Consider the following 26535-nt stretch of genomic DNA (forward strand, 5'->3'; position numbering starts at 1 on the left):
TTATAACATGTTATAATTGATCTACAAGTTCTTAAAAGTCTCGATATCTTCTTCATTGTTCAGTTTTATTTTCATTCAAACCTTGAAATGCATGACATTTGTTGTGGAAAGTTCACCGCAATAAAAAGAGGGAGACGGTGCCTACGTGCGGTTCATCACAAGCGGGATGCGGCTTGACATTGTTTCGACCTGAACAGGCTACTCCGCTCCTTTACTGTGGAAAAAAACATCGTTTAGCAAATTCAGTATCTAAGGGAGGTAATTACTTAGTAGTAAAAATGTGGTAAGTAGGTCTAAGATGAAAAGCAGGAAATGAATTGAAATCAATCTCGTCTTAAGTTAAACATTCCTGTGTTGATTAAACATTTTGGGGGAATTTTTTATTGTAAATATAATTATGTTACTGTTGCACAGATTGAAGTTAAGACTAACACATAATCTATGAAAACATTTATTTAAAATAATTGTAATAATTATATTTCAAAAGAACCTCTGTTTTTTCATATGTAGAATCAAGGCTAGGCTTTTAGTATATATATATGTGTGTGTGTGTGTGTGTGTGTGTGCGTGTGTTCCATCATGGCGCTAGACTAATTAGGCGTTAGCCTAACGCTGTTTGCAGTGACTGGTGTAATGGATAATGTGTTATCGATACGATAACCAAATTCCATAAACTTGTTATCACAATCCGATAAATATGGAAATGAGGTCACCTGGCAAGAACTACTTTTGATACGCCGTGTGTGACTTCAATCCTACTTGCTCAATAAACTATTGCGCAACGTTCCTAATACGTTTAGACAGGGCTTCTCCGATATGTGAGTACTCCTGTAAATAAACATGCCTGCAAATCATTTAGTGCTACATAATAAAATGAGGCGATTTACTCAGCCCTTGAATTCACTCATATATTTTAGTTTGTGAAAATACGTCTTAAATTTCGATTATCTTATAATGACATTTTTTAAATATCTTTAACATTTTTATGATAAAGATCTTATTACCCTTGAGTGTAGCACATATATCATGTCATAATGAATACAAAATGTATAATGATCGTATGATTCAAGTAAATGATACAAGGATACAATTGCAACATATGGTATTTACGATACACAATCGGCTAGTATAATCTCTGTTAACAGGATCGCTATACGGCTGAAATAATGCCGATGCGACGTTAAATTTTAACTCACTAACTGTTTGAAAGATACCGGGGTGTCCATGTTGCAACTTAGTCATTAGCGCACATCGGCGCGAAGTACCCTAAGGGCCACACTTTTTAACTTGCTTTACGGATCCGCCGTCAGTAAATTTGGTTGAAATGGGCAACAAAATCAGAATTTGCTTCTTCTTTTTCCATCCCGCCGATAAGCTGACAACATGAGGCACCAAAAATATTTTCTAAACAAGGACCCACCGTTGACATGTATCAAACACGGGATTTAAAATAAGTACAGTTTGTTGTTCCTGACATAGATGCACAACTGTGTTTCTGCTAGATTCCTCAGGTCTGCATTGCATAAGCAACAGCTGTGTTGCAGGTTCTCCTCCCACGTTAAACCATTTCTTTCTGTATAGCAGCTTACCCGTAGCGGAGGAGAAAAAAAAAGCAGGTCTGGGGATTTGGAAAGTTCTGTCATGGTTGTTTAGTTTTATATGGGGTTAGACTTTGTAACTTATAACATTGAAGCAGATACGTTTCTGAGTGAAGCAAGCCTGCACTGAAACCAGCCCCGGAGCAGTCTTACCGCTACGATTGTCGTCTGCCGGAAGTCACGACCATCTCAGTGCTACGATCGCTTGTGACACGAGCCCAATCAGGTACAGCTTCACGTTCAGCCGGTTTCTTTCAGAAAAGTTAAACGTGATTGTCAGATATTATTGTGTGTTTTCAATATTATAGTTACCACAAGCCATTCAGATCAGATTTCATTGATCTGCTGTTATGACACTGACGGGATCACTTGTGAAAGGAGTTAGATACATTCATTGGCTTTGAGAAACTCGCGATGAGTTCACTGTTGTATGATACCACAAGACATTATCATGGTCCACAGGGGCAATCACCATTCATTCATTAGAGCTCACTACATACCTAAAGACCCGTGAAGATCCGGGCTAGAATAGGTCTTCAGAAACCCATGAAACAAACATTGTGTATTGGTGTCCCCACATCATGCTCGTGTCGTTGACCACTGCTCATGTCAGCACCCAGAGATCTGCCTGGACCAAACTTGTTTACTTACAGACAGCCATGGAAAATCTGGGATATTACTGTCTAGTCTAAACAAAGTTACCCTATCACTCACTGCTGGAGATGCTACGGCCATTGTCCAGGCATAACAGTCAACCTTCACCATTCTTAGGGTTGAAAAATGCAATGATGGGCATATTTATCCCGTAAACCATGTATTTGGAAAGTATTTCAGAATCTTCAGCATTAGTGTGATGATATTCAGATGACCTTCTCAAGTTCTTTGAACCATAAAGCCCCTAATGACAAGCACAAAAACAACAACTCACCAGTCATGGTTCAATGGTGTATATTCTCAATGACATGCTTGATTAAATATGTGACAAGTTTTACAAAAAACAAACTGACTCTCTACAATTTCATGCAACTCATTCTTGACAGTGTATCCATTAAAAAATTGCACTTATGAAGTAATGATATTGAGAATAGACTTTACATACAATTTACACTATTTACATGTATGAAACACATATGGACACTATGTACAAGCGAATTAATATGCCAGTTACATATCTACACTATATTCTAACATGATCCCTGTATCATCAACAGTGGTAAGCACTATCACAGAAGGGACACCCAAAATGGGCTTCACACATTGTCCCCACTTGGGGACTAAAACCAGGGTATTGGTCTGACATGCAAACACATAGGCTACTCGCCCACCCCACAGAGCTGACCATGGCAGGAGGGGCAATCTCAATATGATCACATGTTCTACTCCCATAGGACACTTCTAGGGGAAGATTTGAGGGCAACTCCACAGAAGGTTGTTTCAGTAACCCCAAGGGAACTTTGACCAACCAAAATGAAGGATGCCTGGGCTGTTGAGCCACTTAGATCTCAGCTTTCTACAATGATATGGCTTCATTTTTTAACCATCTCAATTCGAAAATTTGATCTCAACAAATGAAAACCCACACAGAACACAAATATTCCTTCGATGGTGCTCTCTTTTAAGTTGTGGATGCCATGATGGTCAGAGACAATAGGGTGTTAAAAATATCCAAAACAATATGGTGTGGCCTTTATTATTTGCTTTTGGTCTGTCTGTTTAAGTTTAATATCAAGATACAGAAATCAGATATACCGAAAATTCAGAAGCCTTGACACTGATCATGCTGATTAGCTCATCAGAATGTTCACCTAAGCCATGTCAGAGGTATTATATCGGAGTAAAACACCTGATTTAATGAGACTTCAGTGAGGGGGCACATATCTTGACACAGACAACTCTTCATTACATACTACATACTGTAGTAAAACCTAACGCTGGACGCATAAAACCCCTTGTACCCCGAGTGATCCTGCTACAACTCACCAACATGTTTTAACATGATATTATAAAAGAATTAAAACAAATTCAAAATTGATAGCAAACAGTTGTTTGATTGAGCGGAGGTTACCTTGTGCTATGTCACGTAACTTTCATTGAAGCAGGGTATAAGGGATTTATTCTGCCTCTCAGAAACCCATGGCGGCGTTTTGCTCATGGTAGGGTATAAGCGATTTATTCACCCCCTGAGGAAATTATTTCCCTCCACAGCAGGATACATAGTATTTTATCAAGATCACGTGGACCAGTCAGATCTCATCATTCTGACATGGAGGTATGATAAAATGCATTCTCACCATCGAGCTAATGGTCAGGTAGAACTTACGCACATGCACCTTATCAATCAAGAAGAAACATTTTTAAAGTCTTGGTTTACAGATGTTTTATGAATGTTATTCTGTGGGGAATAAAATAGAATATGAGACATTTGTTTCTGTTTTTCAAAAGTTATCTGAATATACTGCCATATGCAGCATGTTCAAGTCAATCTTATCAAGTCTTGTAGTTAACTATTTTTACATGATGTACATACACTTTTTTGGGAGTCAATACTTAAAATTTGGTAAAAAGCATTATTTAGCATTGGCCGATCTGTAAACCAATACAAAAACAGTATCGCCCATACAGTTGCTAACCTGACATTATGTACATACATGTAGTACCAAACTAAAGCAGCAGATTTTACACACATTAACACACAGGACAATCTCTAGATCTAGGGTGACAGCAACACACACCTTGCTAATCATCCACCATACAGCAGTTCATGGGAGTCCAGTTACTTCACAATGGACTTCCACAATAGAGTCTCCGCAACGGACACTCCACTGTGGACTCTCCACAATGGACAATCCACAATGGACGCTCCACAACAGACACTCCACAGTGGACACTCCACAATGGACACTCCATAAAGGACACTCCACAATGGACTCTCCACAGTGGACACTCCACAATGGACACTCCATAAAGGACACTCCACAATGGACCCTCCATAAAGGACACTCCACAATGGACCCTCCACAATGGACCCTCCAAAACGGACACTCCACGATGGACCCTCCATAAAGGACACTCCACAGTGGACACTCCACAATGGACACTCCATAAAGGACACTCCATAAAGGACACTCCATAAAGGACACTCCACAATGGACGCTCCACAGTGGACACTCCACAGTGGACACTCCACAGTGGACACTCCACAATGGACACTCCACAATGGACACTCCATAAAGGACACTCCATAAAGGACTCTCCACAATGGACACTCCACAATGGACACTCCACAGTGGACTCTCCATAAAGGACTCTCCACTGAGGACACTCCACAATGGACACTCCACAATGGACACTCCACAATGGACGCTCCACATTGGACACTCCATAAAGGACTCTCCACAATGGACGCTCCACAATGGACGCTCCACAATGGACACTCCACAGTGGACTCTCCATAAAGGACTCTCCACAGTGGACACTCCATAATGGACACTCCATAAAGGACACTCCACAATGGACGCTCCGCATTGGACACTCCACGATGGACCCTCCATAGTGGACACTCCACAACGGACACTCCACAATGGACACTCCACAATGGACACTCCACAATGGACACTCCACAACGGACACTCCACGATGGACACTCCACAATGGACGCTCCACAATGGACACTCCATAAAGGACGCTCCACAATGGACTCTCCATAAAGGACACTCCATAAAGGACAATCCACAATGGACAATCCACAATGGACACTCCGCAATGGATGCTCCATAAAGGACACTCCACAATGGACCCTCCACAATGGACACTCCACAGTGGACACTCCACAGTGGACGCTCCACAGTGGACACTTCACATTGGACACTCCACAACGGACACTCCACGATGGACACTCCACAATGGACGCTCCACAATGGACACTCCATAAAGGACACTCCACAATGGACACTCCACAATGGACACTCCACAGTGGACACTCCATAAAGGACTCTCCACAATGGACACTCCATAATGGACACTCCACAATGGACACTCCACAATGGACGCTCCACATTGGACACTCCACGATGGACCCTCCATAGTGGACACTCCACAACGGACACTCCACAATGGACACTCCACAATGGACACTCCACAATGGACACTCCACAACGGACACTCCACGATGGACACTCCACAATGGACGCTCCACAATGGACACTCCATAAAGGACGCTCCACAATGGACACTCCATAAAGGACACTCCATAAAGGACACTCCACAATGGACAATCCACAATGGACACTCCGCAATGGATGCTCCATAAAGGACACTCCACAATGGACCCTCCACAATGGACACTCCACAGTGGACACTCCACAGTGGACACTTCACACTGGACACTCCATAAAGGACACTCCACAATGGATGCTCCGTAAGGGACACTCCACACGGGAGGCTAAAAAACGGACACTCCACAATGGACACTCCATAACTGGATACTTTAGTTCGGAACGTGTTAGCTCAAATTGGTTCTTGCTTCAAGTACATGTTTCAAATTCAGCAAGGGGCTGCTGCAGAAGCCCTACACTCATTATGCTGCTGGTAGTACTTTTGTCTAGCACTGAGGTAAACCTTGAAGTCCATCAGCCAATGCGGCTCTTACTATGGTTATGGTGCACACATTATGTACTGTGTTATTGTTGACCATCCGATCCCATTACTCGCCTATTACAACATGCATTGTCGCCTTTTATGGCAAGCATGGGATGCAGAAGACCTATTCTACCCCAGATCTTCATGGCTACATGGCTTTCTGAATAAAGCCATGGTGATGAATGAGTCCAGGGTATCATAACAGAATGTAGATATAATACCCTAGATACTTGAGGATGATTTTTGCATAAAAAATTAAAGAAAACAATTTGTAGAAAAACTGCCCCATTAGAGGTTGAGAATATATGTTGAGTAGCTGTCCAGCAATTTTTTTTGCTGGAACCGTAATTATTTGGTAGCACTCATCTTAATGGTTACCTGAAAATATATATTTGTACAACCCTGTTCTATTTTGTGCACACATCATTCACATCCTCCTAGTCTTCGGGACCTGTTGCAGTCTCAGACTCCTCGCTGATGGGATCATAGCTGGACTTAGGGTTGACGTCTGCTTCAAAGGATGCTTGCTGGTCACCTGTGAGCCTCTCAATAGCACGGAAGAACTCGGAGAAATCCACATAAGCTTCTACTCGGCCATTCTCATCCAGCTCCAGCTTTGGTGCCTGGTACCTCTGCTGGAAGGGCCGTGCATCGCCGGAGCTCTGGGTGGAGTTGGTGCTGGTACCTGTGCTGGTTCTCGTGCCCATGGTGGTCTCCGTGGAGAGGTACCGACTGCCGGGGTTGTTGGTGGGCGTGAGGGGCTGGGAATCGGTGTAGCTGCCCACGGAGAGGTTGGAGTGGGAGTAGTTGCTGTTGGAGGGACTGATGGGGCTGGGGATGTTGAGGCTAGGGACGGCTGTTGGGGATGGGCTGTTGAAGAAAGGGGGCAGAGAGACAGGCACTGGGTTGAATCGTGTTGCTGCAGTCGGACTTTCAACTCCATTGCCCAAAGAGTGGTGAAAGTTTCGTACGAGCAATGTGATATCATCTCTCTTTTGACAAATCTGTTTCCTGTAGCCTTGTGCTGTCATGTATGTGTCATGGTGTATACGGACAACTTTGTCCACAACGGCCTGTGCCACCCCATTCAGCGTGGACTGGTTCCCGAACTCCTGGAGAACCATGTAGGTGATCTCCACGTTCACCTTCTCCGTGCCTGTGGCATCCTGCAAGGCCTGGTACAGCCCGTCGGACATCATGATGAGAAAGCTGGTGTTGTCAGTCAGGGGCACTCCTCCCTCAAGATGGGGCTCCGCTATCACAGGCTCAGTTCTCGCATGACTAAAACACAACAACAGTTTCAATAGCTCAGGCATTTACATTGGTCTCGATGATGAGTTTTTGTGGATGTTGTTGTTTTCGTTGTTTTGTTTAACCCACAAGCTGGTGGCCAGTATAAAATCAAATCTGGATCAGACAATACAGTAACTGATGTGAAGGACAAAGATCCATGCGAACTAGATTCAAACACACAGATATAAACCCCGAGTCTGAGTGATGGCAACTTTCACTAATCATATTGGGGCCCAAGTGAGATGTAAGATGAGTATATAAGTATAATATTTCAAATAATGTTAGATTTTGACATACCTCTATCAAGAATCTGGCAATTTCATTGGTTAATCCGTACCATGTGACAAAACATTACACTTCAATGTAGACCACCAAATCATGTGACACTGAACTCAAATATTGACTTGTCACATGATCAGTATTGACAAGTCACGTCAGAAGTCACGACAAGTTGCTAGAAAACAAGATGGCGTCTCGAATACTAACTTTTTAGGGTTCACAGCTAAGTTACTGTAATGAAACAGAGGACAGTTTAAAGGCTAAAAAAACTTCAAAGTAATTTTCAGTATAGGAAAACAAATGATACCTCTTGAGAAAGTCAATGTACAAAAACAAAGACCCTCGACCCGACCACTTCAGCAGTCAGACCACTTCAGCAGTCAGACCACCTCAGGGGTCGGGTTCCCTGTCCTTGTTTTTGCACATTGACCTCATCAAGAGTAATTATTTGTATAGTATTTGTGAAGCCTTATGCTTACTGGGTTTTATAGAGGGGACTTTCCCTGATGCATCAAAATATATTTTGAAATATAAAATGAACTTTGATTGTATATCTTATCAAAATAGAAATATTTGTTACCATCAGTTAAACTTTAACATGTATGCTACAATTAGTTTCAATGCTTAGAAAGTGAGTCTGAACCAAAATATAGCTCTGCATCTGAAAACCAATTTCTCACAAGTCACTGCTCTTGGATAACATGTGAAAATTCTTTCTTTATGTCATTTCAGATGTTATTTTTTCATCAAAACCAAACAATTATTTTCCATTTATAATGAACAGTATTGAAATATCTCAAAATCCCAATATCCTTGAATAAGATGAAAGTCTGTGCTATGTCAAATATTGTGTTTACATTTGACAGCCGTAAGCTTCATGGTCATTGAAATACAACTCAAATATTTATGCAAAAGATAAAACATCATGTCATTTCCAAAAACCCTGCAGGGATACCGGGGTTGAATTGATCCCCAGCAACCTCTGCCTGTCGTAAGATGCAACCAAATGGAACAGGGCCCTGTTCCACAAAGCCATCTTAGCACTACGATGATCGGAAGCCTTCGTTAAAGTATGGGAGTTACGATCAACTTAGCCCTAAAATCGTTTTGTGGAACAGGTTCAGTGACTTAGTTGATTGCGTGTCATCTTACTCCGAACGGCATGGATCGTTGCTCGTAATATCAATTACTGGATTGTCTGGTCCAGATTTAATTATATACAGGCCAGAATCATAAAGTTGGAATGTGTGCAGCATTTAACAACAATCAACAAACAAACCTAAAAGATGAAGTCAACTGATATTGTGTCTTAAATCTGCTCAAACCAATGACAGCCAACACAAAAACTGTTGTGTTTTTCATTAAGTAGTAGAAATTATTATTAATATCTGTAATTTGAAATGTTTTCACTTCTTTTTCCACAAACATTGATTTTTGGGCCAAACATTTTGGAATCCGACTAATAAGAAATGCATGTTGTCCAACCTTAGAATATCGATGTCCTTGTAACCACCTTTCACGTGGTAGTCACCAATACAGCGTGTGTTGTCAGAGTTTCCGATCTTCCTCAGCTGTTTGAGTCGTTCCACATCGAGACCTAGTCGAGTGAGGCGGCGTTGCTCCGATTCATCATTGAGTGTGTGGTCGTATGTGAGTTGCGTAACACGAACACGGTTGTCCTCCTTCACCACCAGCAGAACTCGTGAATCACCTGAACACAATAGAGAGCAAGTTTGGGATTCACATCACTTAGAGGTGAGATGAAATGACGTTTAATGTCGTGATCAAGATTTTTCACTCTAATAATGACGTGCATGCACTTGGGCTGTTTGTACAAGTCTGTACTTATGGACTTTTATAGTTCTAGCCCACTGAGATACCATGAGCAGTTTAACAAGGATACCCAGTCACAGTATACTGACTCTGAGCTGGACAGTCCTTGTTTTATCGTCTTTATGCCCAGTGCCAGGCAAGGTAACAACAAGTACCATCTTTCAATGTTCCACTGACCTTCCACCACAACATGGAGGTGTTATCACCACTCTGAACAGGATTTCAGTACTTGTGTACATTACCGGTATGTGCATTAGGTGAAGTGTAAAAATGGGGTTTCACGTCGCATCCAACATTATTGCACTTAAATAGGGCTGTGCATACACATGTGTGTGTGGCTGCTTGTACTAGTCCGGACTGATGCTGATTTATTATGCTAGCACACTGAGATACCATGCCACAGTTTAACATGAACACCCCACTCATACACAGTTTTAGTGCCTTTTTGCTGAACGCCAGACAGGGTAACAACAAGTACCATCATTTAATTTCTTTTGGCATCACGCGACCGGGGATCAAACCCCGGACCTTCCACTCTCCAGGTGGACGCTCTACCACTAAACCACGGAGCCGGTCACATCACACGCATTTATACAAGGCCTTTCATGATATGAAGCGTGGACATCCAACACAGGAAGTATCAATCCTGCTCATAATACAATACTGAAGAACTTATACACATGTAAGAGAGTAAGCATACCTGTGAAGGTGAACAATAGACCAATGTACAAACACGACTTCACATACCAACATTGGCCACATACAGCTTCTCATTGAAGGCGAGCACGACTGACGCAGTTGTCCCCCCTGCTATCTCCAGATCCAACTGCTGAATCCTGTTCACAATGTCGGGGTACTTCGTGTAGGCATCGTAATGGGTGATGCCCTGTTGTACAGAAATAAATGTATCAGTAATGAGTGACAACCAGACTTTCACGATTCTGTAGACAAGCATGGCTGTACTTAATTTGCCACAATATGCTGCGGTTCACCCAAACATTGCATTCATACTTGACTTTCACAGTTTCTTCAATGAGTAAAAATACATCTCAATCATGGATTATTTTAAGTAAGTGAGTGAGTAAGTTGGGTTTAACGTTGGTTTGAACATTATTCCAGTTATATCAAGGTATGTCAGCTTAATGAGGGAGGAAAGCCCAAAGCAATGCAGGTCTTAGACGTTTACCACTTCGGTGAAACCCACGAGCACAGGTATGGTGCTGACAAACCTAGAAACATAATCAGGGCGAACTGGGATTTGAACCCAGAATCATAGGTTTCTGGCGTGCCCAAGGGACGCAACTCTGCACAGTGAATTGCGGTGCCTTAGACGGCTAGGCCACCCGTGCCCCGGATTATTTTAAGAATAACTATGTGAAAAAAATATTACTACCCTCATGTGTTTCCATATTGTACATATCATATGTTAGGAACATAAGTTGTGTTATGTGAGACAAAAGCCAAAGGCTTGCATAATACAAGTTTTATTCCTAACATATGATACTTACAATAAGGAAACACATTGGCTCTAGTTTCTAAATACAATTTGAAATGTAGGAATACGACCACATCACTTACATCGGGCAGCTCCAGCTGACAGTTGGTTTTTTGAGCAAGTACGTCATCAATGGTTTCAAAATACCCCTTCTCCACAGCATGGAAGGCCTGCAAGGACAAACATAATCCTCAGCAATATGTACATTTGATACATCCATTTATAACATGACAAATTCCATTCAGCAAGCTGACATGGTACGAATGTTATCTGTAAGATTCCTCCACGCCATGCTACGTACGGATCAATTTATATTAGGCAATATGAACCACAGCCTGCTACCTGTAATGTGATTGTAGGCATTTCACACAGGCCTCAGAGCAACAAATGGTAGTTGCATTTGATTCAGTTGTAGCATTCAAAGAGGTACGTTTAGAGTCCAGATTTAAACACAAATACTAGGTGCACTTTTGAGGCAGAAGGGGAGATGACCTGTCCCATCTTAGTGTTTAAAAAACCCATTATTGGTTGTTCATCTATATCAATTTAACAATACACACATGTGTTTTATATAGAGATGCATACAACAAATTACTCAATACTCAAAATTATTTTGTTATCATGCAAACATTTTTCTTTACAATGTGACATGTGTGGGTTTCATTTGCATGTTGTTGATTTTCTTAAACAACTGTAAGTAATAAAATGTGTCAGTATGGAAGTTTTAATGTTTAAAATAATAAATATTTGAAAATTATTTTTTCTTCTTTGTGTTTTAAATGTCCCATCTTAGTTTTACTGCTGCAAACAAACTGACATTTTAGGCATATGACATCTCAGCCTGGAACGAGAGTCCTCTATAACTAATTGTCAGACTATATGTTTTTGGACAGCCATGTTTATCGCAATTTCTCCCACTATAATGAAAGGTATGACAACATGCAGACATTATAAATACTTGAATGATGGCTTGTTTTCAAGATAAAGTTGTCTTTTATAGGTGAGTGGGATGTTTGACAGATGTTCATGTGCTTAGCGAGAAAACTACAAATGTTTCTAAAGCGCCCTAAAACCCATTATGTGAGGATACCTAAATGCAAAAGGGGGAATCTAAGTCAGACCTGACGCAAAACTTCCAAGATGGCTTCATCGGATGTTTTGTTGTTCAGCTGTCCGAACAACAACTCTGCCGGCATACGCTGAGCAGCAAAGTTTGCAGCCTTGCTTCCACTGTGGCCATCGAACATGCCGTACAGAAAACAGCCATCAAACGGTCTGAAAAGACAAAAGCAGCTTTCAGATGGTAAAGAAACATGTGACACACATGGGGTGCCAGATATCAACAGAAACAGAGAGGAGATGGCTGAAACTGAGCTCTACTAGTAACTAGCAATACTTCGGAGTGACCAAGAAGAGGTTGTCCCCCTTTACAACTTGTGGTGCTCTCCCACCCTGGTACTCCTGGCGTATCAAAGGCTGATTTTAACATCAAGAAAAAATGAATGGAAAATAAGAAATCTTCTTTATTTGTATCAAGGATATTTACTTGAATTTTTCAAAAACATCTATTTTAACAAAGTTTGGCAAAGTAGTATGTTTCGCACATTGTTTTCTCACCAATTGGTGAACTCATTATATGAGTGAGTGAGTGAGTTGGGTTTAACGCCGCTTTTAACAGTATTTCAGTTATATCGCGGCGTGTCAGCTTAATGTGGGAGGAAAGCCCAAAGTGATGCAGGTCTCAGACGTTTACCACTTCGGTGAAACCTACGAGCACCGGTATGGTGCTGACAAACCTAGAAACATAATCGGGGCGAACCTGGATTCGAACCCACAATCATAGGTTTCTGGCATGCCCAAGGGACGCAACTCTGCACAGCGAATCGTGGCGCCTTAGACGACTGGGCCACCCGTGCCCCCCTCACTATGTGATGTAAATTGCCTTTCTCACATTTCTGTTGTTGTCCTTTAATCCCACTTATACTCATGCCTGCTAGAGTGTGAACAGAGGGGCAGGCTTGTGTGATCAAGTGTGTAAATTTGGAGGTAGCTTGTGTGATCAAGTGTGTAAATTTGGAGGTAGCTTGTGTGATCAAGTGTGTAAATTTGGAGGTAGCTTGTGTGATCAAGTGTGTAAATTTGGAGGTAGCTTGTGTGATCAAGTGTGTAAATTTGGAGGTAGCTTGTGTGATCAAGTGTGTAAATTTGGAGGTAGCTTGTGTGATCAAGTGTGTAAATTTGGAGGTAGCTTGTGTGATCAAGTGTGTCAATTTGGAGGTAGCTTGTGTGATCAAGTGTGTCAATTTGGAGGTAGCTTGTGTGATCAAGTGTGTCAATTTGGAGGTAGCTTGTGTGATCAAGTGTGTCAATTTGGAGGTAGCTTGTGTGATCAAGTGTGTCAATTTGGAGGTAGCTTGTGTGATCAAGTGTGTAAATTTGAAGGTAGCTTGTGTGATCAAGTGTGTAAATTTGGAGGTAGCTTGTGTGATCAAGTGTGTAAATTTGGAGGTAGCTTGTGTGATAAAGTGTGTCAATTTGGAGGTAGCTTGTGTGATCAAGTGTGTAAATTTGGAGGTAGCTTGTGTTATCAAGTGTGTAAATTTGGAGGTAGCTTGTGTGATCAAGTGTGTCAATTTGGAGGTAGCTTGTGTGATCAAGTGTGTCAATTTGGAGGTAGCTTGTGTGATCAAGTGTGTCAATTTGGAGGTAGCTTGTGTGATCAAGTGTGTCAATTTGGAGGTAGCTTGTGTGATCAAGTGTGTAAATTTGGAGGTAGCTTGTGTGATCAAGTGTGTAAATTTGGAGGTAGCTTGTGTGATCAAGTGTGTAAATTTGGAGGTAGCTTGTGTGATCAAGTGTGTAAATTTGGAGGTAGCTTGTGTGATCAAGTGTGTCAATTTGGAGGTAGCTTGTGTGATCAAGTGTGTAAATTTGGAGGTAGCTTGTGTGATCAAGTGTGTCAATTTGGAGGTAGCTTGTGTTATCAAGTGTGTAAATTTGGAGGTAGCTTGTGTTATCAAGTGTGTAAATTTGGAGGTAGCTTGTGTCATCAAGTGTGAAAATTTGGAGGTAGCTTGTGTGATCAAGAGTGTAAATTTGGAGGTAGCTTGTGTTATCAAGAGTGTAAATTTGGAGGTAGCTTGTCTGATCAAGTGTGTAAATTTGGAGGTAGCTTGTGTTATCAAGTTTGTAAATTTGGAGGTAGCTTGTGTGATCAAGTGTGTGCAAGTCAACCTTATTTATGCGTAACTTTCAATGTTTTAAATACAATATTTGCATTAAAGATGTCACAATCTATCCAAATCTGCAAAGTTGTAATACCCATGGGACTTGCACTTTAAAGACTTCTGCAGTCACATTGACATCAGATCTGTTACACAACTACGATACTTCTCTGCATGAAGATGCTACCACCATAGCAGGGTGAAATACCTTGGGAACTCTCCAGATATCTAGTATCGATTGTGACTGTCTTACTAAGAATTCCCTTGAAACAACAACAAATATCAACCATAATTGGTGAATATACATGATATAGATAACATTGATAAGATAAACACCTAAAATGGAAGCTCTTGTCTTCAAACTCATGTTCTTCGCGTCGGTGGCCATCATCTCTGTAAATCTGATTGGTGGAGAAACCAACGCCCGACAGATAGCACACTGGGAGGTCATCCGTCCAGCTCAGAGCGTGACCCTGTAACAAGGGGGGTAACCATGACATCAAGAATGCTTACTTCTAACACGTCATCTCTGGGATAACTACGCATGTTAACTGTGGAAGGACTAACTTATCTCAGTGACTTGGCCTCATGGTGTTAATGATGATATATTGGAGAACCCACAATGGTTTAGTAATAGGAACTAATTTGGACACCATGTTATTCATAAGCACGAAAAGGTCTTTTAGATTTTTATCATTCGGTTTAAAAAATATTTTGCCTGCATTAAACATAAGTAGTCAATTTCAACTTCCACAATGTGGGGTGGTATGATGTTGTTGGCTGACAATTTACTCTTTTGCTTTTAGGCCAAAACATTTATGTTGTCATGTACTCTGTATGTTCATGGGACAACACATAATTGTGAAACAGAGTCAAAGTAAACATATCCCACCTTCGAAATTTGTCAAAAAGATTTCCAATATCAGCTTTTATATATTCGTCAGTCTTGTCAATAAGAAATCCAAGGCATTATGAATTCTGGTTTGGGCCACACTGATTTACTTAGGACTAATGTCACATTCTAATTAGGAGATAAACATGTTTTCAGAGTTGCAGGTTTTATTGAGTATTTGACAAGTGGAAACTTCTTTCGGAAATTACAGTATTAGCCAAGAGGGTTCAAATGTTAAAATCATACCAGATACAATCTGCAACTCTGAACATGCTGCAAACACGTATTGTTTATGTATATTGTTTTTTGACATCAGCAGTTTTCTGAACTCTCTCTATGTGAACTTTACAGTTGTTAGACAGACATGACACAACTCTGGAATGCTGACATCAATCTGGAATTCCATGATGTCATGATAAAATCGATGACATCACATGCTTCTGTGATAACTAAACTCACCTTGTTAGCTTATCAGTATGAATACTTTTCTTAATTAGCCTTTTCTTTCTCAATTCCTTATTTAAAAAACGTGGTATTTGGTTTGGAAAAGTTTATACCCGTGTAAATTGTTTAGGATCATTACTTGCAATGTTCAAGTATTAAATTACTTGTACAGATTCTTTGTACAACACTGATTAGTTTCCAGCTAAAAATATTTTTAAGTTTTTTCTTTCCTGACTAATTACATACTAACTATGCATACCATGCCAATCAGTCTACAACTTAACGTATTTAATCAAGTTATTTATATTCATAGCTGTGAAATTATCTTGATTATTCTAACCATGCTTACAGATATCTTTCACTCCCAATCCTATGAACATGATAAAAGATGCCACTTAAATGCTTTAAAAGACAAGCATATATCATATCTTCTTATTTTAAATTTGAAACAATGACTACTGAACATTCCTGCTATAAGCAGATAAGACTTAAATTAAAATACATCCACGGTAATGGTACCTATTGGGAATTGACGGGTCACTCTGTAAAATGATTATTGATAATCATTGGTAAGAAGTCTTTGGCATAAATTTCATTGAATGTTGGATTACATCAAGTTCAATAACAATGAATGTGTATATTGTGTTCATGATTCTGAGGAAGATTTAAATCTTCACCATACACTCAAGTCACACTAAAATATAGCCCTTTTAAATCCTGTTTGTCATTAAACATAGGATACACTTGTCGTTTTTGTGTCAAGGCAAACAGTAGCTAACAATGCATCCATGGACATGTACACGCCCACATTTAAAAAATAAAATATCCGTACACATTGTCAGACAATTTGTACAGATGTAAGTATGGTGCAGCCATTACAATTAAAATATGGCAGGTGTGACAACACATCCATTCAGCAGAGAACACACAGTGCATCAACACTTTGCATCATACCAGAACATTATCCTAAAGTTTGGGTCACAGTAACATGAGCCTAAAAAATGCTTCCTTCCAGGAGAAATAAAATATGCAAGCTGTCAAGGTGCATCAGTCTTTTTACTTAAAATTGCATTTGAAGCCAGTGGCATTACGCACCTGCATTCCTAGTCTAGGAGGGTGTCCTACCGACCCATTTGTTAATCTCCCGTCGCTCATGACTTCGGGAACAGGCCGATAAACACCTACAAAAAAACTTTTGGAAATCCCCAACTTTCCAGTATTTGCCGGAAGTTGGAACCCGGAAGTATACTTAGCAGTCAGCGTGTTATATTAAAAGTAAGACTTGGTCAGCCTTCAAAGATATATAATAAATATATCCTCAGCATCTATTTTACAAAAGTATCTATACAAAATACATAAATGGACATATTTGATGTATATATAGTCTTCCTTTTAGAAACATCGTGCACATCTACAACGAGACATTGGTTCACAATTCGTTTTAAACCATACATTCCATATTTTTTACATGCAACCCGGATTGAAAACTTCCGTACCGACAGCTGTCAAATGTAAGACACGGACCGCTAGGAGAGAAGGTTAAGGCTCCATGGTCAAACTGCGATGCGGGACTTGCCTTCTTGCCCGTCATAAATATATGAACCAGAAAAATATTCCTTAGAATAAATCTGATTTAGCACTGGCAGAAGTGGTAGTTGTCGCCTTACCGAAATGGACACCTTGTGACCTACGTACGGCCAGTCAAGTCAGCTGATGAATATGTCAAATTACACCATGACTGGAAGTTAAAATGCATACCAAAAGCACTTACTTGATGCAATTAACTCTCGTCCGCACACTTTAACATGAAGCCGATTCTAAGGTGAAAGGTGATTCGTATGGTAATGAAAATCTTTAGTAAATAATATATCAATATATCAACAGTTTGAAGATATTTTAGTTGAAAGGATGATAACCCCCATGAAACACCCCCTACACCTCTTAGCCTTGTATACATACTGCATGTATATGTACTTAAAGGGGCACTAGCTGACGTGAGTCGATTTGTTTCACTAATGCAACTGAGTGTGAGGAGACTGGGATACCATCTGTAAGGACAGCGTAAATAACCTTAAGGCAATATCTATTTGCTCAATTTTGATTTGTGCAGAGTTCCGTCCCTTTAGCGTCTTTGCAACTTAAGAAGGGCATGGAGTAATCCCACAGATGGCATCCTTACCTTGTCAGCTTGTTGATGGGGTTAACATCTTTGGTCATGTGGACAAGGCATCAGAAGTCCAGGACTCAGATATTTTATGGCTGCTACACAACCTATGATCGTGGGTTCGAATCCCAACTTACCCTCATTATGTATTATTGTTTGTCAGCTCTATTCCCATGCTGTACTGAGTTAAGGTTCTGGATTGTTTAACATGGATGCCCAAGAGGTCTTTTTCCAATGCCTTTTTACACTAGCTTGTATGAAATATTTTTTTAGACCATGTCGTTTTTATCCCCTGTTCATTTTCATTCCAAAGCTGAAAAAGCCACAGCTTTACACTCTTGACAATGTATCCGAATATTCAGGTGCTGACACCAAGTAACAAGATTAGACATGGCAGATGTTAATTATCCCCATTGGTTTTATGTATGTATTATTTCATTATGTTTGTAAACTCTATTTATTGTTATAAACTTCTCATTTGCAGGTAACTTGTACATCAACAGGATTTATTTGTTTAATTAGCACATATTTTTCAACGGACGTCTGTAATGTGGTACCAGAGTTGATCGAGATGGCCACCAGGGGGCGTGTGTTGGCATTGTATCGGCAGATCTTGCGACTGTCTAGATCGTGGGAGTCACAGTCAGGAGTTGCTGCAGAAACCCAAACAGAAAGAGACTATATCAGGACTGAAGCCAGACAGCTCTTCAGGAAGAACAAGGCTGTAAGTGTCTGGTGGAGGATTTGGGGAAAACAAGGCAGGTGTCTGGTAACAGATTTGGTGTAAACAAGGCAGGTGTCTAGTAACAGATTTGGTGTAAACAAGGCAGGTGTCTGGTAACAGATTCGGGGAAAACAAGGCAGGTGTCTGGTAACAGATTTGGTGTAAACAAGGCAGGTGTCTGGTAACAGATTCGGGGAAAACAAGGCAGGTGTCTGGTAACAGATTTGGTGTAAACAAGGCAGGTGTCTGGTAACAGATTCGGGGAAAACAAGGCAGGTGTCTGGTAACATATTTGGTGTAAACAAGGCAGGTGTCTGGTAACAGATTCGGGGAAGACAAGGCAGGTGTCTGGTAACAGATTTGGTGTAAACAAGGCAGGTGTCTGGTAACAGATTCGGGGAAAACAAGGCAGGTGTCTGGTAACATATTTGGTGTAAACAAGGCAGGTGTCTAGTAACAGATTTGGGGAAAACAAGGCAGTAGGTGTACAATTAGACTTGACTGGTAATTCATGTGACACAGGGACTGGCAAATAAAGTACCTTATAAATCTTTGTTGTTGAACAAAACGTATATTTTTCGAACAAAGTCATCTTTGTCTTTTATCAGGGTTTCCCGTTGTCTATTTTTAGTACAAGTAATAACATTTCGCTCTTCTCTGAGGTTAAATATCTATTTTTAGCAATTTAGTCTCCAGTGAAATGTTGATCATGATGTTGAAAGAATTAAAAGCACACAATTTTCACAGGTTTTTTTATTTGTTCAAAGTTGGGACTGGTAATTTTTAGAGTTGCCAGTCCACCAGGACTGTCAGTTTCAAAAGCCAGCGGGAACACTGGCAACATAGAAACAAACAAAAATGTACAAAGTGACATTATCCAGCCAATATGCTTTTGCATACTAGCTCCTCATACCCTGTGTTTTCTTGTCCCAAGTTGTGACGTGATATGTGTGAGGTTGTGGCTGGCTAGTGTCACTGCCTTCCCCCTGACCAGGCCTAGTAAGAATCAGTGTGTGTGTTGAAACAGGTGACTGACCAGAAGGAAATACAGGAGTTTGTGCGAGAAGCAGAGACGAGGATAGAACTAGGTGAGTATTGTTCCATCTGAGAACTTGTCAGCGAAACCTTTTACTCTTGTAACATTGTGTACCTGGATAGTTAAAAATTTATTATGACCACAAATATATTTTAAAAAATAGCTGATATTCTCCTATCATATAAGCCAATAATTCAGGCAGGGGTATAAAAATGAAAAAAATAATCAATGTCAGTATATATGCCTACAAAAACAATGCATGTATACACCAACAATCTCCATGTCTATATATATCTATATAATATCATGATTCAGTTCATAAGATACAGTTAGCATGGTTAGCCGATATATGGTATCAATTATTCGGCAACTTGCAGACAAATGAGGAGGCTACTATTTACATGTTGTAAGGGGCTGGTGGGGTAGCCTTGTGGTTAAAGTGTTCGCTCATCACGCCAAAGACCCAGTTTTGATTCCAACATGGGTACAATGTCTGATGCCCATTTTTGGTGTTCCCTGCTGTGACATTGCTGGAACATTGCTAAAATGCAATTGCATAAAACACACTCACTCACATGTTGTAAATGTTGTACCCCATCGAGATTTGATTATTGACATGCCGCTTGAATAATTATTGCAGCTTTAAAAACACAAGAAGCTGTAGTGGTATGTTGTCCTGTGAAAACTGCAAAGGTCACAATCAGGTTAATATAAGCAGAGCTGGCTGCAGAGATAGATAGGGGACCGTGGCCGACAAGCTTGACTCCTGGGCGTTTCTCGAGCCTCGGTCCTGCCCTACATATATTTAATATGTGGTTCCACTTTAGGCAAGGGGCTTTTTTAAATATGCCTCTGTTCCCTCATCATTCTGGTGATTCTGGGGCAGAACAGTGCCCCATCCTTGTGTTCCCTAAGAGATTCGGTGGCGGAATAGGTCTCCAGTTTTGTTTGAGAACAAATTATTTTATTGCAGGAGCTTTGGGGAACAAATTGTTGATAGGCATTACTTAGAAGTTGACGGATGGCAAAGTAGGCACAATTTATGGATAACAATTCTTTAAAACTGTAAAGGCGACGTTTCAGTGTGAACCTTACAGCCTTGTCATTTTTTATATCCCAGCACCCACCACCCTTCCCTGAATATCAACTGGAATGTCTATTTGTGTATGTTTCAGCTCTTCACTACAGACTGCCATATCCACGTCCAGTAAGTACATTGTACAAGCCCTGTAGGGGTCCGGGTGGTATTACTCCCCAGCCTGTGAGGCGACCTAATGGATCGTGTGGTCAGACTCTGTGACGTGGTTGATGTCAGTGCCCTGACTGTGGGCATTGCAAATGTCAGTAACTTGGATGGTCTAGACTTGATCATGTACAGGTTGTTGTATTTGTTTTTGTTTGTTTGTTGTTTAACCCGGCACACAGCAATATTCCAGCTATATGACGGCGGTCTGTAAATAATCAAGTCTGGACCAGACAGTCCAGTGATTGACATCATGAACATCGATCTACGCAATTGGTATACAATGAAATGCATCAACCAAGTCAGCGAACCTGACAACCCGATCCTGTTAGTCGCCTCTCATGACAAGCATAGTCGCCTTTTTCAGCAAGCATGGGTTGCTGAAGACCAATAATAACCTGAATCTTCATGGGTTACAGGTTGATGTAAAAAGAAATAGACTTTAATACTTTGTTAGTACTGTGGGGATTACTTTTACACCTCACTAACCCTTTTCTAACCAAAGCTAAGTAATGTATGACAGCAACCTGTAAATACATGCGTCTGGACCATGCAATCTGTTGATTGATATTATGAGCATCAACATCTTCAGTGGACTATGGCATGCAATCGGTCAAGTCACTGAATCCAATAACTAGCTTATTCAACATAATGGAGCAATCAGTGATGGCAGTGAAAGTCCATTTTCTTAGAGAAGTTTTACTTCTGAAATGTGGTTAAAGGGACATAACTTGTTCATCATCCTGTATGACACTAGTTCTCTCCCTTTACGCACCAGAGCCTTACCCTGGTGTTACAACTCGTCCACTAAAGGTTTTCAAGATACTCCCTGTGTGTCTAGTTATTTCAACTCCAATGAAATCAGTGATTATTCTAATATTTAGACATTCAAATCCTTTTGAGTATGTATTATTTCAAAAAGAATGAAATCAAACTCCAGAAACATGCACTCATGGTATATCAGCTGATGTATTGAGTCACATCCCTGTGTTGTTACTGTAGTATTCCTCATTAGTGCCCAGGGGCACCCATAGGTGATTGGTGAAATTGTTGTCAGTAATTCTCACTGAGCAGTGGTGGTGGGGTAGCCTCGTGGTTAAAGCGTTCGCTCATCAAGTTGAAGACCAAGGTTTGATTCCCCACATGGGTACAATTTGTTAAAGCCCATTTCTGGTGTCCCTGCCGTTATAATGCAGGAATATTGCTAAAAGTGGCGTAAAACCATACTCACTCACTCACTCACTCACTGAGCATTACAATATCTGTGTCATGCTGATTGGCTAGTCTGCAGCAAGTGTTCCATTGTGTTCATTGATTGCTTAGATAGCCATAGCAGCATGGGCAATATGAAGATGACACCATCCATTGTTTAAGAAATCAAAAACAATTTTATGTGCCATCATTCCAACAGTAAACTGACTGACCTGATGTCTCCACTAGAGAAGACACAAAGACACAAACATTTTGTTGTTTTTTCTCAGAAAAAATTACTTTGAGTAATTTTAAGTATTATTCCTTATTCCCTATTTTGAAACAAAAAGCCCCTTTTTCCGACATAGCACAAACTAACCCCTGGTCAATCAAACAGCAGTTTTCTATCAATATTGAATTTGTTTTAATTCTTTTACAATGTCATATTAAAACATGTCAGTAAAATAAATTCAATGTGCAGGATCACAAGGGTCACATGGGGTTTTATGAATCCCTCGTTATTATTTATAGATCACACGAAGTAGAGGTGGGACTGTGGTTGTTGAATTATAAAAGTACATTCTTGATTGATTGAAACAAACTCTGCTCTGTTCTGCGAGAATGTGTAGAAGACAGCTGGTGCTACTGCACCTTGTGGGTGATGTGTGATGTTGCCTGGCACAACCTGACTGACTGGCTGTCAGCATCGCCATGATAACTACCTCTGTAACTGGCAGCTGTTGCATTCAATGATCCATTTAATATCCCCAGCAGTGGAAATAGGGCCAGAACACGCTTTGTGTTTGTGAAAAAGACTCAAAGACTTCAGCTATGTTTTGTATAAAATGCTTGGAAGCAAAAGGTGGAGAATGAATAATAGAAGCAGTTAGCGACTTCAGTGTCATAAACCATCTGTTTTAGTCGGTTTCATTTTATCTGTTCGCTGTTTTCATCATTCTCTTGTTTTTAATCTGATAACGTTTTAGCTCACTTGATTGAAGGCTGATGCGGACTGCCACAGAGGCCATACTGAAAAATCTATTTATTTTCATTACTCAACTGTTTTTGTTTACATGTAATAAAATAACATTGATATATGTTTATTAATTGTGGGATGCATCTGTTTTGTTTCTAGCAGTATTAATATTTTTGACTTTTGTGTTCCTACCATGCTTCTACGTTCTCTCAAACTGCATATGTAGCTGTATTCGCCTCTGCACATGGGCATGTATATTTCTTGTCATGATGACGTCATATTTTGTTCAAATCATAAGGATGTGGGTGTTAATTTTAGTTTTTAGTATCAATGCAGAAAGTTTTTGCATATCAATGCCAACAGCAAGTGTCTATCTTTGTTGACATGTTAAACTGTTGACTACATGTACAGGTGAGCTAGATATGTAACTGTGTTTTGTGGCGTTGCAGGTGAACATTCCCCAGCAGACTCTGCCGCCCCGTGGGGCAAGGATGAGGGCACAGAAGCGCCAGATAGAACAGTCCAAACCCATCTACCTCAAGTCCTACAAGGACACCAAGGACTAGGTGTCTGGTGACCTGTAACAACAGCAGTGTTGATTAGTCAAGATACCCAGATCTGTGTCTTGAATTCCTCTACCTACAGTCATTCAGTATTGCCATTGTTGGATTCGTGTTACCCAAAACTGTCCTGTGGCATTTTTGTGTTTTGAAAGGAATGTATGGCTAGCTTCACCTCCGACAAGTTGTAAAATTTTCTGACTGATGTACATTTGTATATCAAATCCCACAAGAATGTGTGAGTTATGTATGGTCTAGATGGTGGCAAGTCAGAACATTACCTTGTATATGCGAGCCATGTATGTGGTAGAAAGAGGTAGGACAGGACAAATATTTGTGTGTCCAAGTGTTAAGTGCCCAAGTGTTAACAGCATCAAGGTCAATACTGTTTTGAAGTGAAATACCTTAACTAAAATGCCAATCTTGAACAGTAAAATGACATAAAAAAGATCTTTTTACCTAAAACTATAGGTATGTGATCCAAAACCTGTAAAACCTTCAAATTAGAAACCTTAACCTAAGGCATTTGGTTTTGAATGAATTTTAGTTATCAAATCTACATTCGAAACATCAAACTTAAAAACACAGGATGTTTATCTCCTTAAAAACTTAGTCTTATATTTGTAATACCAGACATGGGCATGTGGTTATGTTGGTCTTGTGAGCAGTGTTAGCTCAAGGGCCAGGGTTAGCCAGGGTTAGAATAGGTCCCAACAACCTATGCTGGTCATAAGAGGTCACTTATTGGATCAAGTGGTCGGACTTGGTGCCTTGGTTGATTAAGTGTTAAGTGGTTGACGTCGTGGATCATGGCTGATACTAACAATCATTGGTCCAGGTTTGATTACATGCAGGACGCTGTCATATGGCTAAATTATTGCAGTATTGAGTAGGGTGTTGAACAACAAACAAAGAGCATACTGTAACTTAAGACGGCCATAGCACCAAGAGAGCTTCTGATATAAGAGGAACCTGTGAAGATCCAGGTTAGAATTGGTCTTCGGAACCTATGCTTTTCAGAAGAGACGACTGACGGGAGGGATCAGTTGGTCAGACCCACTGACTAGGTTGATGCATGACATTGTATCCCAGATGCGGAATTATTGCTTATGATATCAATCACTGGATTCTATGGTCCAGACTTTATTATTTTCAGACTGCGGTCATATAGCTGGAATATTGCTGAGAGCGGGGTTAAACAACACACAATCAAACATGATATGAGATGTAGGTCAAGTGGTATTTGGTGCAATGGCAATGGCAGTCACTCCCTGGCCTATCCAAGAGAGCAACTGTAGCTTCAGTAGGAGGCACAACACCTGCAGTGTCTTCCTCCTCTGGTTCCAAGTTTGATATGTGGACATGTTTGCATGAGTTTACTCTCAAGTCGTTTTGTATGTGTGAAATAAACAGAATAATAAACCAGTGATATCTTCTGTTGTACTGCCTGAGTACTGGACAATGCCTGGAAGATACAGGCTGGTATTCTTACAGTTTTTAGTTTCATTTCTTGGGCGAGTTTTTCCACAGAAACTTGACAAGATACACTCTGATTTTAGAGAGATGTGTTTGATTTCGGATTTGCTGGAATATCACACATCGTCATCTGACAACACCCTGTGGCTGGTTTTATTGTGTCATATCCAGATGGTTGTTCATGCTATCAACCACTGTGTTGCCTGGCCCAGACTCGATAGGTACAGACCTCCTTGATGAAGACGGTATACTGCTGACGGCTGCATAGAACAACAAACTGATTCATGGACTTAAATTAAATTAGAACCCTGAGAAACCACGCATGGCTACATTGTTGGTTACGTGAGCTATGATGTACTATGACGGAGTGAGCAGACGTGATCAGAACAGCGTGGGATGAAGCTGCTTAGTGACGTGGCCAACATTTCATCCATAAGTCCGACTTCAAAGATAAACCGAATTCCGTAAGTTTTTTGGCAAACCCTAAACTCCATCTGAAACTTAATTGTGAAACTGTTGTCATCTTCGATAGGTACTTAAAGGAAAAAGTACAAATCATCAATGCACAAATGTTATCAGCATAAGTCGTAGAGCAACAGCAACTCACAAAAAGTGGGTTTTTGTGCTCCTCGTTTTCCCAAAGATAGTGATACGTAACCTATTTTTTCATGTTACAGATGTCATAAGATCTGTTGCTTGTTGAATATAACACTAGGGTCCCAATAAAGTGATTTTATTGAGGTGGAAAACCTGCAGACGATTTTTGTATCCGACATCGAACTTTTAAAATGCCCCCAAAAGCACTTGAACTCTTTGCCTTCACGTTGTTATGTGGGTCCGCTGACAGTATTTACCGTGACATTCAAGTTCTATTAAGTTCTACTTCGTGTAATAACCTACTCTGAATAGTACCACATGTGACACCCGAACGGTCTTTAATAGCAAAGACTGTCTAAAGAGGAGGCTGTGCAGAACATTTTGCAATATTATTCGGACAATATGAACAAATGCATACTAATGCGTAAACAAACAAAAGATATTTTATAGTTTCAACGTCATATATTACTAGCTACTGAATTCTGAAGACAAATAACTGATCATTTTATTAGATTTTGTACACACTTCTCGACTAGTATTGACTACTGTGCTTAACCTACTTCCACACAAAAAAGTTCTATTCCGGTCCATAATATGTGTTAATGGCACGTAAACGTGCTATTCCTGTATCCAAGCAACCCGTCAGCTGTGAATAATGTTCCATCTGCTGCCGTCTCCATCTGCTGTCCGCGTCATGTGTGGTCTCTGTAGATCCACACTGTCGCACCATTTCATTGCACTCTGATTCCCTGCCAAGACCATCTTGGACCCCCGCAAAACAACGTGTGACATTCTCTTATATATCCCAGAGACCATAAAATAGTTGATGCGCTCTGCTACCCTAGAGATTCTAACGATACTTCACACCTTTG

The 26535-nt window shown here is 40.5% G+C and overlaps 3 protein-coding genes across 5 annotated transcripts; 1 reads left to right on the forward strand and 2 right to left on the reverse strand.

The window, feature by feature from the left end:
- Nucleotides 1-4357: 4357 nt before the first annotated feature.
- LOC139467807 (zinc finger protein 234-like) lies at nucleotides 4358-5905 on the reverse strand. The gene has a single exon (XM_071249313.1). It carries the CDS (start codon nucleotides 5903-5905, stop codon nucleotides 4358-4360), a length of 1548 nt encoding a protein of 515 aa, XP_071105414.1.
- Nucleotides 5906-5984: 79 nt separating this feature from the next.
- Nucleotides 5985-16918, reverse strand: LOC139469660 (TGF-beta-activated kinase 1 and MAP3K7-binding protein 1-like). The gene is made up of 7 exons (XM_071251890.1): nucleotides 16792-16918; nucleotides 14697-14833; nucleotides 12258-12411; nucleotides 11220-11306; nucleotides 10389-10527; nucleotides 9294-9519; nucleotides 5985-7517 (listed from the first exon to the last, which is right to left on the reverse strand). Exons 1-7 carry the CDS (start codon nucleotides 16849-16851, stop codon nucleotides 6674-6676), a joined length of 1647 nt encoding a protein of 548 aa, XP_071107991.1. The 5' UTR covers nucleotides 16852-16918; the 3' UTR covers nucleotides 5985-6673.
- Nucleotides 16919-17234: 316 nt separating this feature from the next.
- LOC139469662 (LYR motif containing protein 1-like) lies at nucleotides 17235-23901 on the forward strand. 3 transcript variants are annotated; one of them, XM_071251892.1, is made up of 5 exons: nucleotides 17235-17525; nucleotides 18345-18584; nucleotides 19612-19672; nucleotides 20796-20827; nucleotides 23480-23901. In XM_071251892.1, exons 2-5 carry the CDS (start codon nucleotides 18432-18434, stop codon nucleotides 23594-23596), a joined length of 363 nt encoding a protein of 120 aa, XP_071107993.1. In that variant the 5' UTR covers nucleotides 17235-17525; nucleotides 18345-18431; the 3' UTR covers nucleotides 23597-23901. The 3 variants fall into 3 exon arrangements, with proteins under 3 accessions (XP_071107993.1, XP_071107992.1, XP_071107994.1); XM_071251891.1 differs by having other exon boundaries at nucleotides 17235-17518; XM_071251893.1 differs by lacking the exon at nucleotides 17235-17525 and having other exon boundaries at nucleotides 18167-18584.
- Nucleotides 23902-26535: the final 2634 nt, after the last annotated feature.

Source organism: Haliotis cracherodii, unplaced genomic scaffold, assembly GCF_022045235.1.
Source record: "Haliotis cracherodii isolate W230 unplaced genomic scaffold, xgHalCrac1.p SCAF_2, whole genome shotgun sequence".
Classification (NCBI taxonomy): Eukaryota; Metazoa; Mollusca; class Gastropoda; order Lepetellida; family Haliotidae; genus Haliotis; species Haliotis cracherodii.

Bases quoted from the DNA above. Each gene is read 5' to 3' on its own strand.
- LOC139469660 (XM_071251890.1), bottom strand. From the start codon at position 16,851: ATGAGCGACGGGAGATTAACAAATGGGTCGGTAGGACACCCTCCTAGA. The intron at 14,834-16,791 runs GTGCGTAATGCC...CCCTTGTTACAG, and splicing joins CTCCTAGACTAGGAATGCAG to GGTCACGCTCTGAGCTGGAC. The intron at 7,518-9,293 runs GTTGGACAACAT...GTTGTGTTTTAG, and splicing joins AAGGACATCGATATTCTAAG to TCATGCGAGAACTGAGCCTG.
- LOC139467807 (XM_071249313.1), bottom strand. From the start codon at position 5,905: ATGGAGCATCCATTGCGGAGTGTCCATTGTGGATTGTCCATTGTGGAG.
- LOC139469662 (XM_071251892.1), top strand. From the start codon at position 18,432: ATGGCCACCAGGGGGCGTGTGTTGGCATTGTATCGGCAGATCTTGCGA. The intron at 18,585-19,611 runs GTAAGTGTCTGG...GTGTTGAAACAG, and splicing joins TCTTCAGGAAGAACAAGGCT to GTGACTGACCAGAAGGAAAT. The intron at 19,673-20,795 runs GTGAGTATTGTT...TGTATGTTTCAG, and splicing joins AGAGACGAGGATAGAACTAG to CTCTTCACTACAGACTGCCA.